The sequence below is a fragment of the Haemaphysalis longicornis genome, unplaced genomic scaffold, assembly GCF_048455015.1.
Source record: "Haemaphysalis longicornis isolate Haplotype H1 unplaced genomic scaffold, Haemaphysalis longicornis Haplotype H1 scaffold_7, whole genome shotgun sequence".
In the NCBI taxonomy this organism is placed as follows: domain Eukaryota; kingdom Metazoa; phylum Arthropoda; class Arachnida; order Ixodida; family Ixodidae; genus Haemaphysalis; species Haemaphysalis longicornis.
Window position 1 is genome coordinate 28,541,650 of NW_027526422.1, and position 13,409 is coordinate 28,555,058.

Below are 13,409 nucleotides of genomic sequence, written 5' to 3' on the forward strand. Positions count from 1 at the left end.
GCCCTTGTTTGCCCCACGCGCCCTGTTGCAGCACCCACAGCAGCAGCAGGGGGGACTGAAGCGGCCGTGCCTTCCTCCGGTTCCCCACGAGGCTCTGCTGGAGGCGGAGGCCCCCCTGCCACTGGGGAGCAGCCTGCTGTACGACTACTCCACCCTCTACCTGCCCCCCTGGTCAGTAGCACTGCCCTGCAAGCTCTTTGTCAGGTTCCATCCTGGGCATCGCAGGGTTTGTGTGTGGTGTGGCAGGCAGCTCACAAATGTTCCACTCTGTGAAGTCTTGCAATAGCAGCTACCCTCCTCCACATAGAGCGATGAATTGACACAGTCGGTGGTTTACGAGCTGTTCTTCTAGAGCATGGTGGGTGGGCTATTCCACCATCGTGCTTAGCAGTTTTTCCAGTGGGCTGTCGCCAACTTGTTCAGCAGGTAGCTACCACGTACAAATTAGACCAGTGTAAAACTCCATAGACTACTCGGCTTGAGCATCTAAGCAACTTTACGAAAAGGATTTCGTATAGATGGTATTCACTGAAATGTTTAGCTCTCAATTTCTTAGCTTGGCAACACTGGAAACGGCCACGGACATGGCCGAAGCGCCACGATTTTAATTTTTCTTAATTTAAAAGATGTTTTTAATCGCACTGACGTTGGAGTCGAGGCATTACTTTGCGTTTGGTGGGGTAGAGTTTGGAATGCGAACACACGTCATGTGGTTAGCCCGGAGCCCAACGTAACCAGTGATGGCGCACTCACATGGTTGCCTGCATGCATGCCTTGCCAGTGAATACTACCTATAGGGGATGCTACTAAGGTGTCTTTGTTTGTCACTAATTGAGCTTATGGTGAGGTTGTGTTTTAAAAACTGAATGGAAAAGATATCCCGTCACGAAGCTGATTACAAAAACCTTTTCCCTTGCGAAGAGTCGTGGCAGTCGTAACCTCGACTCGGCTTGTTCCCTGCAGGGACGTGCCTCCGTGCAAGCGTCCCCACATGGGTGCGCCTCGGAGATCCCACCCGGGTGACACGTGGGCACCGTACCGGCGGTCGGAGCCGATGTGCGACCACACTGTAGCCTCGGGCAGTGAACAAGTGGGTGAAGCCGGTCCCACTGCCGGTGTCCCAAACGCCCGGGATCCTTACGAGTTCCACGATGAGGGGGACGAAGAGTCGGCCGCAGCTGCCACACCCAATGGCCAGGCAGCTGGCGCCCTGGCAGGCACACCCAGTCAGGCTGTGGCAGCTGTAGTTGTCAAGGTGAGCCGGTCAGGGTTGACGTTTTAAGTTGCTAAGGGGGACTTACGCTTATTTGTAAATTAGGGGCTGAAAGGGCGGTGCCTTCCTGTAGTGCACATGCATATTGTCGGTAAATATGCCTGTTTAGATGTGTGGGTGGCCTTGAATTCCACTCGGACGCTCACACTCTTTTCCATGTCTGTTCTAAGTGAGATAGCATTGATGGGCCCAGCCCCTTCAACCTGATTTTTATCTTGCCTCCTTCCGTCTTACCTTGTGCCCTGTAAGTTCTCTCTCTCTCTCTCTTTTTTTTTTTTATTAACCTGGAAATTGTGTTACCTCTCCGCTTCTGTTTCTAAAAAATTGCCAGCAATCCTCTCCTCCCAACATGTGTGACCTGCCTATAAATTATATTTCATTTAGAGCTACTTTTGCAGAGACAATGCTTGAAATCAGTGTGCACACAGTTTCATAAGGGAATTTTAAGAGAGGTTAGGTGCTTTTGAGCTCTTCCCCGCTCCATGCCACATCGGAAAGTGCCATTGGGCGTGCTAAGGGCTCAGCCTAACGTGTCCTTGGGCTGCGGCCTCTCACACAGGAGGAAGAGAAGGAGTGTGTGCCCATGGACACCACGACCACGGGTGCGGAGCCCGCCGTTGCAGCTGCGGACTCTGCGGGGGTGGTGGGTGCCCCCCACAGTGCCGGTATCGGGGAGCCCACCACGCCGGGCTCCCAGGGGGACCTTGCTCCCGGCGGCTCTCCACCCACTCCCCGCCACCCGGGTTTCACGCGCGTTGAGGACCTCAAGGTCACCGAGTGCGACCTCGAGAACATCTTCGACACCTCTTCCTCGGACGAGAGCAGCGATGACCCCGTGAGGAGAAACCACTCGTATCTTAGGCTGAGCGTGCGACACCCGGCTTTGTCTCCTCCCCCCGTAGTCTAAGAATTGATTCTTCTTTTCTTTTTCCTTTGCGGCTGAGGTTACAACTGTGCTTTTCGTCAGTTCCAGGCACCCTCCACGCCGAGTTCCACAAAGCCCCCCGGTGCCACGGACGAACCCATCACCAAATCTAAAAACAGCACCACTGCCGGCATCCTGGGTACGTGAGGCTGCTATCGGTGACCTTTATCGTGGCTGTTATTAACTTTTAGTGCTGGCAAAGAGGCTGAGCCTTCTGGATGTGGCCGAGAGCAGTGTGTGCCCTGGCTGATGATTTGGAGGCATTCACGAAAAATAGTTTTGTCTATGCGGCATTTGGTGTGGTTTCTGTTAGAGCCTTCACAGGTAATATGTCTTCTGACAGTTTGTCCAAATGTTGTGCCATGGACTGGTAGCCGTGAGCAAGGAACAAACAGTTTTGTGATGAGGTGGAGATGAGCAGTTGTGATGAAAGCAGTTCTGGGAGGGGAATGCCTGGCAGGTTGAGTGGAGGGATTATGTGCAAAACAGCACAAGATAGAAAAAGGGCAAAAGAAAAAACAACAATGACAGCGTTACGCCGTCGTCGTCTCTTTTGTCCTTGTCTATCTTGCGCTGTTTTGTACGTCATGATTCATGTGCATCGTGTACCCTAACTGGCCCAACTTGCCATTCTCCTGAGTGATGTTGCCTCTCTTGCGCAGGAGCGGCAGAACTGACGCGCATGTTCCCCACGCCGCCGTCGCTGGAGCACAATGCTGCCCCGTCGCCCTCATGTCCCGGCGGTGGCACCGACCTGCTGCTGGGCGAGGCCGGGGACAGGGCGCTGGACCCTTACGGAAACTGCGCCAGCCCGGGCTTTGACGGGGCCAAGGTCAGTGGTGCTTCGGGGCAGTCTGGCTCCACCTGTTCTCGTTTGTTTCCGAGGCTGCAGCTTCGTGCAGTCTGTTAAAACACGTTTCAGTAATACTGTGTGGATTCGGCTTGTGTGTAGTTCTGAGAAACTGCCCGTGGAGATCTCTGTAAAACGTAGTGAATGTGCACAGCTGCTTTCAGCACCAGCTGGCTCATTATTTGTTAAACCCCTTTCCACTGCATCCGCTTCCTGTGTGATTGGGAAACGTAGCTCAGGACAGTGTGGACTGTAAACTGTGTCTTATGGTTGGGCTGCTGAGCCCAAATGTGGGTTCATCCCAGCTGCAGCAGGGAATTTTTTGTTTTGTTTTGTTTTTTAGAGGAAAAACAAAACCGCCAGTGTGCCGAGATTTCGGCACACAATAAAGATCCCTATGGATAAAAATTAATCCAGGGCCCTCTACTACAGCATGCCCCGCCCTATAGCAAGGTGTAGCTTCGGCATGTCCCCCTTCCCCCTCCACCTTTCTGATAAAAACATGTCCTATTAGTCGCAGGCGATAAATTGTGTTCCTGGTATTTCTAGAAATCATCCAAAATTGCACCTAAGGATTCTAAATTTCAGGATGAGTATGCTGCAAGTTGTAGAAACTTTGTCATGGCAAAACGCAGTTATACTGAAACAATCACGATTTTCACATCTACTTTTATCGTGCTTGTTTAGCAAAAGCATTTTTTACTCTCAGAAAATTGATTATAATCAGATTTCAGCAGTTTCTGTTCTCACGTAACTTGCCGATAAAATAAGTTCCCGAGAGGATAAGACAAGCTCGCCCTCTAGTTGACATCACCCTAGCATTAATGCTAAACGTGGCCTCAAAAAGGACTGCAAATGTTGTGATTTCATGTGCACCATCACTGCATTATTTGTTTACGACCAGTATGACAAAATAGCTATTTTGTTGTAGCCCTTCATAATGGTTTTGAATGGAGAAATTTTGTAAACCCATAGAATATAAAATGCGATATTCTAAACAGCGATCTTTTGGTCATTGTTCGTGATTGGATCCCCGCGTACCCCTGCGGTAGTGACCGGTTCCTTCATGTGGGCCCCTCACCCGTGATTGCAGGACTGGTCGTACGTGTACAAGGCGCCCAAGGTGCACGCCTTCCTGAGCTCCCAGCGGTACGCCCCGCTCGCCCAGCTGCCCAGTGCCGCGCTGGCGCCCCTGCCCCCCCTGGAGGTCTCCTACAAGCCCAGCTGGCAGCAGCAGCACCCCTCGCCCCAGCCCCAGCAGGCGCCCCCGCCCCCACCCACTCCACAGCCACCACCCCCGGGGCCCCCCCGGCCCCTGCCCCACTACCACCCGGCTGCGCACCAGCAGCACCAGCAGCAGCAGGGCCCACCTCTTGCTGTGCCACCCCCACCGCACCTGGTGGGCGGTCCACCGGGCTCCGCCCACGAGGCTGCTTTCCTCATGCGCATGGGTGGAGGATCGATGCACCACCCGGGACTCCTTGAGCGCCACCCTAGGTGAGCCGGCACACCCCAAGCCCTGACGGGAGTGGAGGTGGCTCCTCACACAACACGACTGTGCGCGCGTCTTTCTGTGTTTGTTGAGTGCAAGTTTCACGTTGCGCGATACCCCTTGTAGGCTGGATAAAACTTGCAAAGGTTGATGGGGGTGTCGTGTTACTTGTTGTCGATACGCTTTTATCGTGCGCACTAAGCATGGGCCCTGATAAATTGCAAAGCCTGGCCTTGAACGGACAAGAGAACTTGAAGAGCAACTTCTAGAAAAGTCAGATCTGGGGTTTAGACTTATGCGTAAAGCGCTGCAGTGCAGGAATCGGCAAAACACTGTGAGGACTCGTCGATTTGATTGGAGGCTTGCCTCGTTTTATAAACCGTGCTCCCTTTTAAGTTTCACACAGTTTTCTCTCTTGACTTTATTAATTAATTAATTAATTAATTATACCCTCAGGGCCCGAAGGCATTACAGAGGGGAGTGGGTAATACACAAATACAGTGAGTGATATTATAGGCAATATAAAACACAAAACATTTCCTAATTATACAATGTTAGCTAGGTAACAAAGCAATCAAGTACAGTAAACAGTAATTAGAGGCTGGTAAGTACAAAACATTCCTCATATACAATGTTAGCGAAGGTGTTTTTGAACAATACCGGATTTTGTATACAGGCAATGGAGTCGAGAAGGTGGTTCCAGTCTGTGGCCGTCCGCCTGTCCGCGGGAAAAATGACTATGAAAAGGCGTTAGTTCGTGGATGGGGTATCCTGACTTTATTTGAGTGGTCTAAACGAGCAGAAATGTAATGAACCCGCCGCGGTGGCTCAGTGGCTAAGGCGTTGCGCTGCTGAGCACGAGGTCGCGGGTTCGATTCCCGGCCGCGGCGGCCGCTTTTCTGATGGAGGCGAAAAGCAAAAACGCCCGTGTGTACGAGATTTCGGCGCACGATAAAGACCCCCAGGTGGTCAAAATTAATCCGGAGCCCTCCACTACGGCGCGCCTCATCGCCTGCGTTGCGTCGGCGCGTTAAACCCCACAATCAATCAATCAGAAATGTAATGAGGTGCTTGAATGAATTCACTGCGTAGTTCAGGGTGATAGAATATTTTATGGAAAAGACACAGACGAAGAACATTACGACGAGACGCTAGAGATGGTAGGTTAAGGCTCAATTTCATGTGTGTTACACTCGAGGTACCGTTATAATCGGATAGTATGTAACGGGCCGCGTTTTTCTGAACTAATTCTACTTTTTGAGTCAGGTTGGCTTGGCTTTAATCCCAGAGTGATGCCGCATATTCAAGCTTTGGCCGAACCAGCGTCTTGTAAAGTAGTAGTGTTAGTGAAGAAGGTGCTCTTGAAAAATTACGTCGAAGGTATCCTAATGCCTGGTTAGCGTTATTGACGACATAATCCGTGTGAATGTTTCATGTAAGGTTAGCTGAAAGGGGAACACCTAGGTATTTATAACATGACACATTTTCTAGAAGGGAGTTATTAATAGAGTACGAAGGTAGCTCTTGAGTAGTTCGGGACTCGCATGTACTTGCACTTGTTAGTGTCACCAGATTTTACACCAAGATGTTACAGCGTTTAGATCTGCTTGTAATGTTGTGACGTCGTTGCCAGAGATTATTTGTCGATAAATTACACAATCATCGGCGAACAAATTGATGTGGGCAGAAACGCAAAACGGTAAATCGTTAATATAAATTAGGAAAAGAAGAGGACCCAAAACCGAGCCCTGGGGAACACCCGAGTGAACGCCGCTGGGCTCAAAGTCATAATTGTTAGCTGAAACGAACTGGGAGCGATTAGTAAGGAAAACTTCTAGCCATGTTAGTAGCTTGTCATCAAGGTTAGGCGAGCGCAGTTTATGTAAGAGTAATTTGTGAGAAACTTTATCGGAAGCTTTAGAAAAGTCTAGAAAAGTGATGAACATGAAAAGTGATGAGCATTCATGTTTCTCACAGCTATAATTTCTTTTGTTAGTGTTGTCCAAGGGAGGAGTAGTAACAATAGTTTATCAGAATGGCTATGCGCCGGTAATAGTGGTTGCCAGATTGGACTGTAGCTGCCTCCACACAAACCAGGTCATCTTTTGTGGGGTAAACGTGGAGGCTGTTAATGTGGTACTTTAAAATGTAACGTTTAAAGCACCACATTTGTACTCCAGGGCTGCCCTTGTGTCGCGCTGTTAGTTTTACAAATGCTTGTGGCTCAGCTACTTGTTTTTATGCACCAACAAACAGAGCACATGGAATAAATTGGAAATTTACGTTGTATTGGTGGCTGTGAAATCATCACTTCGTATTTGCAATGAAATCAAAAGTAACTGTTCACACTCCTCCCCTAAATGTTACACAAAGCAAGCAGAAGGAGTCGTATTAAAACAGGAGCGCTATTCCAGAAGGCCCGAGATAGCTCACTCCCAAGTTTCCAGCTGCTCGAGTTAACAAAGTAGTGATAATACAGCATCCAATAAACTTCAAGCAACACCGGCACAATCGCGTGGAGCATGCTTGACATTATCAGCGCACTCAGTTGAGGCCGCTCATGTTGAAAAAGCACGGCTTGTGCAAACATCCGCGTGCAGCGCCATCTAGAATCGACTTGCAATCTGCACTCCGTTGCGTAACGTAGATAACCCTGCTATTTCCTCCAAAAATACTGCCTGACCCCAGCCTTCTTTTAAAGCTCCACCCTCTAAAAGTGGTGCGGGGCGGCTCCGATTTTCTCGGTGTTCTGTTCTTCCACTGAAATGTGTTTGCTACGTCATTTGAGGGTGGCTCCAGTGCAGCTCAGCGCAAGCCCAAACCAAGTAAGCGAAGCAGTTCACTGTAGCGAAAGGAACAGTCAGACGTGACCGGCTTTTACGTAAAAACTGCACATGACGGATGGGACAGGGAAAAGTAGAGACAGGACGTGTTGCCAGAAGGAGAGTGAAGGTATAGAGTCCCTAAAAAAAATTACTGTAGAAAGCTTCATCGAACAAGAGCTGTAAAGAGCAAAGTGAAATGAAGGAAACAAATTTGAAAAGCCGTGGTTGTTGCTATTCCTTTCTTTGTAGCACATGCCCAATGGGGTGATTTGCCCGCAATCAGGACCTTTGAGGAGCGAATGGGCTCGGTTTTTGAAAATTCAGAAAACTGTGAATTGGAAAAGTAAAATTCTTAGAATAATGTGGGCTGCGTGACACGTGTTTGTGATGGCTCATGGGAAGGACAGGTGCACACTAGCCGCGCAGAACCCCAATTATAGGGAGGCTGTTCTGTGTGCCAGTCTTCTTGCTGGCGAGTTCACTACGAAATGAAAGAGAAGAAACTGACGCAAACACAGTATAGCAGAAAAGAAGCCGGTCAAAGTATTGCCAAAATTCATGCCGAAAGACAAAGAAATGAAAGCGGGGAAAAATACAGAAGGGCAATATGTCCGTTAAGAATTATCGCAAGTACAATTGTGAGTTGTTAATAAGTATCGCAAGTACAATGTATCAGTTGTTATCAAGTACCGCCAAGCTTTCGCCTTCAAATCACGTAAGCATACTTAAGGGCCCCTATCCGAAAGCGGTCGAAGGGTTTCGATAACACCGACCAGCCATTACGTTGAATGTGACGCGTTTCCATCACTCGCTTTCTTTTTTTTTTTTTTTTTGCCAGTAGGGCTTAGTCACGTGATTGCATTGTCTGCCACCGATGACCGAAATGGGCAGAAACTGCTTCTTAGGACGGCAAATTTCAAACGAAAAGCTCATAATGCCTAAAATAAAAAAAATTAATGAACTTTGTAGTAAAATACAGATTAATAAAATAAAACCGTGATAAAAGTGATGTTCACTCAAACCTCATTATAACGAAGTTCAGGGGAAGCTGTAATTATTTCGTTATATCCATTATTTCGTTATATCAATTTAAAAAGTTTACGGCAATGTATGCTCATTTGGGTGCACAACTATTAGCATGCAGAGATGGAAACCTCCTCGCGGCCCACTGTACCGCTACGCGAGCATGCATGCGACGGAAATTGAATAGAAGACAAGTATTTTGCTTGCTCAAAGCGCACACTGCCTATGTTATTTTCCGGTACACGTCGCTAGAAAAGAGACCGTGATGCTCCTTTGTTTGGGGCATCGGAAGCGAAAGACTTCCTTTACAGTGGTGGTCATCGCGTTGAGACAACTTAGAAGGTCAACCGCATCGACCGCCTGTGATGAAGTTTGCGCGTTTAACGCGTGGGCATGGTAGACCACGGTGTCTTCGGCGTCGCTTGCGTCGGTTTGTCGGGTGACATTTGCGACAATAGCATCGTGGGTGAGCTCCTCTGTAGTGACCACGTCGGAATCGGCACCGAGAGAGCCATCTTCCTCGCCCCGCCAGGCTGGTTGAGCGAGTAGGCCGGCTCGCTCGGCTGCACGTGGCATGGCTGCGCATGGCCATGAGGCCGATGCGGGCGTTTTAAAACCGCCGGGCCGAACGAGTGTCGAACTCCGCAGAATACTTCACACACCGTGGTAGGGTTTTGTTTTTTCCTTTTGAGCGACTAATATAGTTCGTTGTATCGATTAACTGGTCAATTTTACTTTGTTACAACGAGGTTCCAAATGCATGGTTTAAAAGGAATTTCATTTACTTCGTTGCATCCATTATTTCCTTATATCCTGTTACGTTTAATAAGGTTTCAGTGTAGTTGGATTTGCTTGCCCCCAGTAGCGACAAGTACAGCAGTGGAGTGAGAGAATGCAGTGAAAAATGCGCCGTGCCCTGGTCGCGCCTGCTTGGAACGCGCTGCCTTGGACCGGTTACGTCACCCCAATAATCAGCAAATAGCATGAATTGCATTTTTAAAATGCTTGAACTCCACCTCGAAATATTATCATTACGTTACGTGGGCGTCGCTACTGCTTGTGTATCCCGAGTTCCCTTCAGTCTCAGGCCTCCTGGAATAGCACCCCAGAACAATATACGTAGGTTTCTTGGTTAGGAACAACCCCACTTTCAAATGGTACTATGGCACGTTTATATTTACAAAGTGTGGAAGTTTTCCTTCTGAACTCACATCACTATTCTGCCTTTCTACTACTAGAACCTCAAAATTTGTGTGTTTCCCCGTTCAGATCTCTGTGTGACGCTTGTCGCTCATTGCTGACCGTACACCGAAACAGTGCGGCTTATACATGTGTTTGTATGTGCCATGCGCAGTCACCATCCAGGCCTGGAGGAGCGGCCCTGCTACCCCGGTCCCGGCGCCATGATGGGCAGCCCGGCGGGGGTGGGGCCCGTGGGCTACGAAATGGGGCCGGGGGGCTACCCGGCAGGGCTGATGGGGGGCTTCACTGCGGGGGGGCGTGGCAGCGGCCCCTGCCTGGCGGGGCCTCCCGAGCCCCCGACACCCGAGGCGGACTCCCTGCTGGTCAACCTGCTCTTGTCGGACTCCCTGCTGGAGCTCTTCCGGGACCACAACTTTTCCAGCTGCACCCTCTGCGTGTGCAACATGAACATCAAGGCAAGGCCCCTCCCCTTGCCCCTTTCTCTCTTGCCCCCCCCGCTAATTGTGGGATCAGTCCCTCGACAGTCCGTCATTTGGAGAGAGCTCTGAAGGAGCTCAGTAGCGGGGAAAAAATACCACGTCCAGAACTTACCGGGACTGCAAATTTAAGAGCTTTACAATGTATTATGCTGGGTATGGCAACAAAGGGATGTTTAAAGTAGAACGTTTTTGGCCTCCACCATAGTAACCTTTGGTTACAGCACAGTTGCCGATGTATTATACACTGAGCTTGAGATCCTAAAACTGATTTCCTTTTCTCAGTCACTGCATTTTCTTTACTTTTCTTTCTCATGGAGGTGAAAAACACAAGCGGCAGTGGGTATGCCAAAATTCCTTCGCACCTCAAACGATTAAAATTAAACTACCCCCGTCTGTTGAAATGTGCTGCTCAGTTCAGCTGTAGCTGCGACACCCAAAACCACAATTCTAATGTCTGCGCCTACAATTGTACGTAGAATTGTGGCCTAGATAACAGCTTGCCATCATCTCTATGATAAATCTCGCTGCCGGTCAAAGGGTTTTGTGTGGAAGGCGCGTGCCATTCCTCATATCTGTGTGTACATCTGTCTGCACAGACATCTGTTGGGGCGCAAGATTCAAGCCCATGAACTTTGAGTTTAGGTTTTGCTTTCTATCGAACGCCTCCATATGAAGAGGGCGCAATACTTGCAGCACCCCTCTCGCTTGTTTGTCAAAGTGAGTGTAGGTCGCCAGCGAGGTGGTCGCATTGTCCCAAGTTGCGTCCTCCAACTCGTGGACTTCTTCTGTTGCTGCGGCAGGGAGCAGACGTGGGCGTGTACCTGCCACCGTCGCTGGTGCCCACGGCGAGCGAGGAGGCGCAGTACAAGTGCACGTGCGGCTTCTCGGCCGTGGTGAACCGGCACCAGTCGCACCGAGCGGGGCTCTTCTACCAGGACGAGCTGGACATCACGGGCCTTCCCTACGAGGCCAAGCCGGGACCCCACGTGCGGGCCGCCCTCCAGCAGGCCCGGCTTGGCTTGGCTGCCCGGGTTGGCTTGGGGGCAGGAGGAGGAGGGCCCGCCGCCTCCGCCCACCTCGCCAACCAGTCGTCCCTGAACAACAAGGTGCGTGGGATGAGACGGAGCTTCTGTGGGATGGGCCGGCTTGAAAGAAGGCGCTTAGAGAAGAATGGTGTTCAGGCATTGCACATTGATATTGAAAAAGGGATACGCATTCACCATCTTTCCCCCCCTACCGCCCGCTCTCACCCTTGTATCCCTCTATATTGGTCTCCTAGATTTCAGTAGTACAGCTGGGTTGGCAGGCATATGAACTTTCCATAACTCGTGGGAAAACAAATGCATGGGAGTAGGGTTTGCAAGGAAGCTGGAATGCTAGTGCCTGCCTCGCTGACCGAACCATCTTTTACTCAGCCACAGGGTTGGCTGCCTAGTGGAACCCGGGAATCCCTTCACGAATGCAAACCGCTGCACTAGAAATGAGTGTGAGGTGGCTCAGCCACTTACCGCTGCCCCTTGTCTCTGCTCGTGACAGGTGGACGAGGAGGGGCTGATGGACTACGTGCAGACCCAGTGCCTGGGCATGTCGCTGTCGCCCTGCTCGGTGCTGCACAAGACCCTGCAGCTGGGCTCGGAGCCCCCGCTGCCGCTGCCCGCCACGGGGCCCCGCCCCCCGCCGGGCTCCCTGGCCCTGCTGCAGGCCCTGGACGGCTGCGAGGTGGCCTCGGGGGCGCTCGAGGCGGTCGCCTCCCGGCCCCTGGAGGAGGGCCTGCGCACCTCCTGCCTGCACCACTGGCCCTACCTGCACTGCCCGTGCCCGGCCAGCAGCCTGGTGTCCATGGGGCTGCTGCGGGGTCTGCAGCCGCTGCTGCAGGAGGCGGTGCACAAGAAGCGGGGCAACCAGGGCCTGTGGGAGGTGACGTACCGGGTGGCGGGGCCCCTCACCTGGCGCCAGTTCCACCGGCTGGCCGGCCGGGGCACCGAGGACCAGTGCGAGCCCCAGCCCATCCCGTCGCTGCTGCTGGGCTACGACCGCGACTGGCTCGCCCTCTCCCCCTTCGCCCTGCGCTACTGGGACAAGCTGCTGCTGGAGCCCTACTCGCCCGCCCGCGACGTCGCCTACGTGGTCGTGCTGCCCGACAGCGAGGCCCTGCTGCCGGGCGTGCGGGGCTTCTTCCAGGACCTGAGCGCCACGTACCAGGCGCTCAACCTGGGCCGCCACTGCCCGCTCTCCCGGGGGGGCCTGCGCGAGGGGCTCCTGCGCGTCTCCTGCAGCCTGGCCCTGCCTTGCTCCGCCGATGCCCAGCAGGGCTCCGAGGACGACTGGCTGGGGCCCCTGGCCGAGGGGCCACTGGGGCCCCGGCTAAGGCTCTTTGCCCGCGCTTGCAAGCTCCAGCTCGGTGAGTGGCGGGCTTTTTTTACACCTCTGGTTTGTGTGAATGTGGTCACAAAATTGTGTTGCGTTCAAACTAGGGGTGTGAAGAGACTAGCCAAACTGTGCGATTGCAGTGTCTGTGAACACTTTTCTTGGCTAAGGACCATGGGGCTTTTGAAGCTCTTCTAACCGAGTCCAACTGGTGCAGTCCAAAGGAGTATTGAGGTTAGGATCTAGATAGAGTACTTGTTTTCAGGGGAGCTTCACTGTCCAAAAAATTGAAGGAGTAAAGACGAAAATGTCTGGTCTTGCAGGGCTGCACAGCAAGAGTCGCACTCTCGCACGAACGCATTGTACAAGAAACAATTCTCTGTCATAAGAAGTGGGTCATCGCATAACTAAGGGACGTATAACCAGCGTCTCCCAGTTGTGGGAGACGCTGGTTATGTGGGAGACGCTGGAGACGCTGTCACAGCTCTGTTCACCACATTGTTGGCTTTTCCTCGGCAGCCGTGCAGTCCTACTACGGACAGAGTGCAAACAAATGAGAATGGCTCTTTGAAGAAGCTTTCGACACGCTCTGTTTGCTGACAGGTCCCCACCTGGCCACGCAAAGCCTAGACCGAGGCATGCTGGAGGGTCCCCCCAGCACGGCACGGGCGGAAGCCCGGGCACCACTGGCGTCTCCACGGCCCCCGCCCACCCCGGAGGCCCAAGATGGGAACGGCACTCCACGGCCACATGATGCTGGTCAGTCAAGCAAACCATCTGAATCGTTGGGGGGGGGGGATATTCTTTGTGTCTCCATCGATATCAAAATAGTTATGAAAATAGCAGGGGAGGGCCTCTCTGTAAATCTTGGAAGTGAGGCCCATGGTCGTGTCGAGAAGTAGTGTGGATTGACAAGAAGAGTTGCGTCCATGCAGCACTCTCGTGTGACGGGTTTGCTGGATAACTCCATAG

The 13,409-nt window shown here is 51.7% G+C and overlaps 1 protein-coding gene across 2 annotated transcripts in view; it reads left to right on the plus strand.

The window, feature by feature from the left end:
• LOC144144971 (mediator of RNA polymerase II transcription subunit 13-like) overlaps nt 1-13,409 on the plus strand; it is a 98,212-nt gene that overhangs the window by 63,789 nt on the left and 21,014 nt on the right. Inside the window, exons 11-20 of one of the 2 annotated variants that reach the window (XM_077676467.1) lie at nt 32-171; nt 964-1,255; nt 1,833-2,108; nt 2,241-2,337; nt 2,861-3,030; nt 4,142-4,545; nt 9,743-10,046; nt 10,871-11,176; nt 11,607-12,471; nt 13,041-13,196. In XM_077676467.1, coding sequence (XP_077532593.1) covers nt 32-171; nt 964-1,255; nt 1,833-2,108; nt 2,241-2,337; nt 2,861-3,030; nt 4,142-4,545; nt 9,743-10,046; nt 10,871-11,176; nt 11,607-12,471; nt 13,041-13,196 — 3,010 coding nt within the window. The remainder of the gene's footprint in view (nt 1-31; nt 172-963; nt 1,256-1,832; nt 2,109-2,240; nt 2,338-2,860; nt 3,031-4,141; nt 4,546-9,742; nt 10,047-10,870; nt 11,177-11,606; nt 12,472-13,040; nt 13,197-13,409) is intronic. The other variant, XM_077676469.1, reaches the window with a different exon arrangement.